Source organism: Pagrus major, chromosome 3 (assembly GCF_040436345.1).
Source record: "Pagrus major chromosome 3, Pma_NU_1.0".
In the NCBI taxonomy this organism is placed as follows: domain Eukaryota; kingdom Metazoa; phylum Chordata; class Actinopteri; order Spariformes; family Sparidae; genus Pagrus; species Pagrus major.
Genome location: NC_133217.1, coordinates 7,600,654 through 7,607,689, shown reverse-complemented (window position 1 = coordinate 7,607,689; position 7,036 = coordinate 7,600,654). Strand labels below are relative to the sequence as shown.

The 7,036-nt window shown below is 40.9% G+C and overlaps 1 protein-coding gene across 1 annotated transcript in view; it reads right to left on the bottom strand.

Moving 5' to 3' along the window:
* Positions 1-3,964: 3,964 nt before the first annotated feature.
* Positions 3,965-7,036, bottom strand: part of nkain1 (sodium/potassium transporting ATPase interacting 1) — a 5,744-nt gene continuing 2,672 nt past the window's right edge. The window contains exons 5-7 of the mRNA XM_073463362.1: positions 6,938-6,998; positions 5,365-5,446; positions 3,965-4,467 (exon numbers count right to left, since the gene is read on the bottom strand). Of these exons, the coding sequence (XP_073319463.1) occupies positions 4,458-4,467; positions 5,365-5,446; positions 6,938-6,998 (153 nt within the window). The 3' untranslated portion in view covers positions 3,965-4,457. The remainder of the gene's footprint in view (positions 4,468-5,364; positions 5,447-6,937; positions 6,999-7,036) is intronic.

The window sequence follows — 7,036 nt, the reverse complement described above, 5'->3', positions numbered from 1 at the left end:
AAAAAAAAAAAAGATTTATTAAGAGACAATAGAAATATATATATAAAAAAATGTATTTATATTAAATCACATGACATTAGTGGTATTTACAGTAGAAAGCACTGTAAAATGTGATGTAATTATCTTCTATTATGTGGGGATATTACGTGGTCTGTACACAATGTTCCGGGGTCTCTACGGTAACGGGGTGCTTGGCATCCCTGGCACCGTGCTGCGCAGCACCGTCAGCGAGTGTGTGTCTGCGGGACGCTCCGTTACACCTCCGGAATGTAAGTGGACGGTGTGAAAAGAGGAGCGTGTGGCCCAAATGACAAAAATCCCCCCTTTGGCTTAGTGGAAATGTGCCAGTCGCGACCCCGAGGCTGCAGACTGGAGCAGAGGCTGAACCTTAACCGGGGTGTGGATGACGTAATGCCTCTACATTGTGGCAGCCCTTGAAAAAAAAAACTACATATGATAATCATATGGATATTTATAGGATATGGGAGGCTGCTTAACATGTCTGTGCGGTCTAGTCATGTTGGAGCACATAGCCTGTAGCGTGCCTACGAGGTCATATTTTATGCTTATATAAAAGCTGTGACAAGGTCTGTTTTAACACCATTGTTCAAATAATAGGTCACAAATCTGCTTTATCCTGTTTCTCATGCACAATATGCTGTTATTTTCAGTATTTTATTGGTTGTATTGTGCTCATTGTAATAGATATAACAAGTTAATTTGTCACAAAATACTAATAAATAACAGCATAACGATTTTTACATAAGGAATACCTACAGTTTTTTAAAATGATGAACAGGAACAGGACACTCCCACACAGAGTTTAAACGCCTGCAACTCCCCTCCAGTTAGTTAGAATTGAAGAAGCTTCACGGATGAGAGGTGAAACGTCTTCAAGAAACGAAAACATCTCCAGAAACAGCACTACAGAATTACATGACCTGGATGACTGAGAACCTTCATCATGAAGTAACATTATGATCTTGATTTTGACAATACATCATCATAGATTATCAGATTAATACCATGAAAACTAGAATGGCACTCCACCAAGGCCCAACAGTCCCCTATAATTCAATCAAATAAATATCAAATAAACATTTAAATCCGCCTTAATCCGGATTTTTATTTGTACTCACTCATAGATACCAGCCACCTATATACACCTGATTCTTTTCATCGAGATCCATGCTTTATTTCCTCAGAAATTTACGAAAATGTAAAAGAAAAAGGTCTTATCTGCAATGTTAAAGAAAGTGAGAAGAAATTCCTGGATCCATCCCTTAATCCAGATCCAACCCAAAAGTTAATGGGGTCTATTCTGGGCTGAGACCCATCCTCCATCCAAGTTTGGTGGAGATCTGTTCAGTAGTTTTTGTGTAATCCTGCTAACAAACCAACCAACCAACCATTACTGGTGAAGAAATAACCTTATTGGTGGAGGTAATAAACTTAAAAGAAAGGATAACATTTAGCACTCTTTAGCACTTCAGGTATAAAATGAGTCCCTTTACGAATGTCACAATTGTATTTTTTGTAATGTTGGGCTTCCTTTCAATAAAATGCATCATATTATTTAAGCAAATTAAATCCTCATTGTACAATATCAGTTCCCTGGAGTGGCGTGCATTATTTGTATAATCTTCTGAACTAATCTGGCAAAAATGTGTGCCCCATAATCCAGATATTAATATAATGTAATCAAAGCTGGGAGGAAAAGCACTCATTTTATTGAAGTCACAGTCAGTGATATAAATGTGTGTCTACAGATGACAACAGAAGTCATGTTTAATGTAGAAAGTGTATTTTTATTATTTCAAACTTCACCTTATGCACAAGAAGGTCTTCACCTCATACCTGCCTCCCCCCCTCCATTTTTTCTTCCGCCTCCACTCGCTTCTACAAAAGCTACTCAGAGCCATGTCACCGTGTATGTTCATGACATGACATCGCCATTCTCTGTGGAGATTAGCGAATGAGCTGCAGAGAAAGTTAGCGAGAAAGACGACGGGGAGATTTAGCTGCCGATAGGTTAGAAGAGGGCAGCGTGAGGATGGAGAACGAGAGAAACAGGTATGAAGGAAAACTTTGGTGTGTACCCCTCTCCCCCGGCCCGACCCACCCCCTAATGCAACCCCCCTTTTCTAAATGGAACCAACAAGACAATCATTGGCTGGTTATTTACATGCACAGTATCCCCACTGCTCCCCCCCATTAGACACACTAATGCCTGATCCCAAAGCCATCTGCATCCCTAATCAACTGCATTTCATGTAGGATGAACTTATTTTCCTGAAAACATAACACCCTGGCAATGGACATTTGACTTTAAAGGATGAGTCTGGTGATATTTTATATTTCTCTAATCAACAACAAAGTACATGAAAAGACCAAAACCAACAGTGAATGAATCCTGCTTACAAGCCAGATGGAGTGTCCTTTTTTAACTTTTTAAATAACACATCACTGAGCCACATTGTTTCACTGCCTGACATGTTCAGTACTTACGATGAATATGAGCACCGTATTTTATTTTGAGTTTGCTCCATATTCACTGTCTTCCTGCTGTAAATACTCAGCTGAAAATAGTCCCCAACAAAAGCCCTATTAAGTGCTGTTTGGGTGACATTTGCTCAAATCTACAGTGTCCAGCTGTTTTGGGGAAATTATTTAGACTTCCTTTTTTCTGTGATGCTTATTTTAAAGATTTGTGTCTCCAGTAGGGCTGGCATGAGACTTGTTATATCCAGATATGACATAATCGTTGACTTTCCTGATTTTAATCGGACTGTTCTACTTGTTCAAAAATCTCATTATGATAAAGGTGCAGTATGTAAGATTTAGCATCCTGTCCAATTCATACTCAAAACAAGTAGGGGGCAGCATATCATCAGAATAACCACTAACTGCTGCTGATGGTACCGTTAGCTAGTTAGCTCATTTAGCCGTGCAGCTTGCAATTCAGACTGGGAGCTCCGAGCACTGGACGAGCATTGGTGTTTACACTGCCAACGGAGAGGCTTTGGACCAGAACTGGCCAGTGCTAGCTGGTTAGCATGCTAACTTCAGTTAGTATCTCTCCAGCACAATACACAGACATCATAAAGTCCTAACCTTCCCATTCTGTTGATAACTGAAGTTAATTTTTTGTTTTCAACTAAAATTCTTACATATTGCACCTTTAATTGTTTTTTTTACCAATAGTCATCCCTACAATATTGTCGCATTATCACTATCAGGTCACTATCAAAATATCGTGATATTTTGATTTTGTCTGCAACATTTATGATGCTTTGCGCAAATTTTGGGCGTGATTTCCGACGTGCCCTTTCACACAGCGTATCGTTCATTCCTGAAGATCTAGGTTAGCGAATTTAACAAGTGAAAACTAATACTACTATTATTGCTTAGCCCACTTCACTCACGCTTCTAAAGCCTTGAAAGTCCCACTGGTGCGTCAGTTATTGTGACCCTTTGTTACTTACGCTTGCTCCACCGAGCACCAGAAGTACAGTAACACCCATATTCATTGCCCCAGTGACCTCCACAGTGCCCTCTCAGGAAAATATTGTGCTATTGTTTTATCGCCAAACCCTAGTCTCCAGGAATGAAAGTATTCAGATACGGGTGTAGACATTGTTGGTTTCGGCCAATAATAAAATATACAAAACACTGCCAGCCTGATCCTTTAAACAGTTCATCCTTTGAGCTCCACCTGCTCTGTTTTACAACATCAGCATGCCTGGGCTGTAATATAAAAAGCTTGTATGTCAACATTGGTTTTAACGGCATGGGAGCAAGGGAAAGATGGCTTTGGGAATGGGAATCGTAAGACTGCTCTAGTTCGACACCACCACATTCTAAAACGACAACAGGTATGAGCCGTGCCTCTTTTTATTATGTGACCCCACCCCCACATCCCCACATGAGCACCCCCCCATCCCAAAAACAAAAAATTCACAGGGACACACCAAGTGGTATGAGTCCAGGGTGCAACCACAAAGCACCAGCTAGTCCTGTGGAGTTGGACACAATCACACACACTCACACATACATTACACACACACACACACACACACACACATACACACACACATTTGTGGGAGTGTTGAGAGCTGGCAGTTTAGTGAAGTGTGTCTTCGGTGATTTGACAGAGGTGTCCCCAGCTCGTGTTCTCCATACCTCTACTCCTCCTCCTCCTCTTCCTCCTTCATCTCATCGCACCACCTGGCATGCTGGTTCTTCCCTGAGCTCTGTACATTCTATTCAGGGCTGTATTTCTCTCTCTCAGACACAAGCACACATGCACACACGCACAGACGTCTCTCCCTCTGGGTGGGGTAAGTCCGTTCCTCAGGTAAACTGTGAGACATAGAGTGAGTGTAATCAAGGCAACTGCCGCTTTCCATCCACAGTGACACCGTCAGGGTTTGGCCTGAAGGGGGCGCTACCAGCAGTTAACCAGCCCTGGAGATGGAGAGGGGATGAGATCAGAGGAATTCACTCTGTCAGACATCAATGTTACAGTATAATGTACTTTGATATAACAGCATGAAAGCGGCACTCTTTCACTGATTTTACACAGGTTTGGATCACTGTTCATGAGGACCTGAGAAACCTTGTATATTGTCTTCTGTGGCTCTGGCGGCAACTTTGTGTGAAAAAATAACCTTGATGATGTCATGAAGGCAGACAAATGACATCATCAGAGTTATTTTGGGCCTGAGACATAGCATCTTTAACAAGAACAGGGTTCTCACACCTGCTTCAACATCAAATACGAGGACTTTACGAGGACTTTTCAGGCCCAGTTCCGTCAAATTCAAGGACCCAACACAGCATAGTTTCTGACACATATCAAGGTTACTTACTGTGACGGCACTAGGATTCTTATAACAACAAGACACAACAATTGAAAAGAGAGAGAGACTTGAATGTGCTGTGTTAAACTCATATGTAGACTAGAGTGTAGCTCCGGTCACATTTTTTCTGGCCAAACCCGACCAAGTTGGATAGAGTACTAACCAAGCCTGAGCCAAACTCAACAGGCGTTCTGTTTTTTATGAGCCTGACTCGAGCCTGGCGCAGTTAATGTAGGCTCAAGCACTGAGTTTGTGTTAGCCTGTCAAGCAGTTGTCACAACCATGGTTACAGCTTGCCAGTTTACCCTCATGATGTTGGTTTGGTGTGTCTGGGCCCTAAAAGTCATGATATTTCAGTCTCTGCAGCATTGTGCATTTTTATCTGTGAGGTCCCCAACACAAGAGCAACCCTAAATCACTGGAGCACCCCTTCAAAGACAAATAATTAATAGCAATATAAAAAAAGAGGGAGAAATAGGCAAACATTATATTTGTAACTCACGTGTAAAGAGGCTGCAGTTGCAGATGAGAGGACTTCTGAGGAGGCTGGTAGCCGTACGAGTCAAAGCCACCAATGAAATCAACTTCAGGAGAGAGAGAGAGAAGGGATGACATCATTCCACTTTCCCTTAAATCTGTATTTTTTTTTAAGTGTTGTATTTCAAGATTGGATTCTATTTTGAAACTCTATTAAGGCATCAGATGGTATCATAGTGCGTTCAGTGTCAGTGTTCAAATTATAACACCCACTGTGACATCAGAATCTGCAGAGATGCAGCAATACATCATCTTTCTCACTGCCTCTATGTCACTGATACGTTGTTCTAATCTTTCTCGATCGATTCAGAGGAACAAACTTATGTGGTGCCAGCTGAGTAAGAAAACAGTCTCTGATTGTCTACGTCGGTGGAGATCAAGACCACAAGATAAGGATCGGTTTTCTCCTGAGGCAAGAGCTAACATTTGAACAGAATTTGGTGAATAGTTATCAGGTGTATTTTTTTGTGTGTACACTTTCTTTATTGTCTTTTCAAGAAAGAAACATGAACAACATTATTACAAATTCCATAGACGGGAAATCAGGTGTATTCACTGGCCAATGCTATATTCAAATTCAAGCATATCCCTAACCTTGAAAACATAATGAATAAAAGTAAGCTTTTTTCAAACTTCAAAACTTAATATAATTATAATTAGAGCCCGACTGATAGGTCGATACTGGCCTATCACAGATATATAAATGTCAGTGTATATGTTGTCCGATATATGCAGATATGAAAACCTTTTTTACAGAACATTATGCAAAAAAAGGGGGTAATTTGTAATTATTAAATTTCTAGTTATGTTTATTGTTTAGTGCACTGATGTCATTTAGGACAATAAAGCTTATTATCCAACAGTAAAATATCAGCATTGATCACGTGCATATCGGTGTCATAAGTGCTTAATAACCCATTTGAGGGATCATTGCAAAAAATGTGTGAGTGTTTGTATGAATTATCAGCCAAATGTTTTTACCTCCTGATACTACATATCAATATCACCCATGGAAATCCAGTATCGGTCGCTTTTTATTATTAATGCATTAGAAACATTTATATTGCATGTTATTGTTATTTCATCATCAGCACTATGTTTTGGCATGCACTTCCTTTTACAGGAACAACCTTATGATGTCATATATTAACTACTGGAATTAATATCCTCCGCTAAGTGAGAGTGAAACACTCACAAGAGGCGTGTGAGGAAAAGAACCATTCAGAAACACAGATGGCACACCCAGGCCAACAGACAAGCACCAGCTAGCCTACAGACGGACACGTCGACGGTGGGAATATTCCGGCAGGCATCTTTAATACTCCCTACAGATGGAGTGTTCAGATCACCCAGAGGGAATCCTCTGTGGTGATATTGCTCAGCATGATTCAGGCAGGAGAAAACAATGAGCCCTCTCGTCCAAAGCCCTGAATCGCTAACACAAAGGGCCTCTCAACAGTATGACACAAGTAAATCTAATCGGCTGAATAAGGCACTTTAGGATTTGCAATCTTTAAGGGGAAGACAAAAGCACTCACAGCTGTCCTCGTCATCCTGGAAGACTTTGCTCACGTAGCAGGCATACACAAAGCCAAAGAGCTGTTAGAGAAGAGAAGAAATTAGGTGACGGTTGTTGG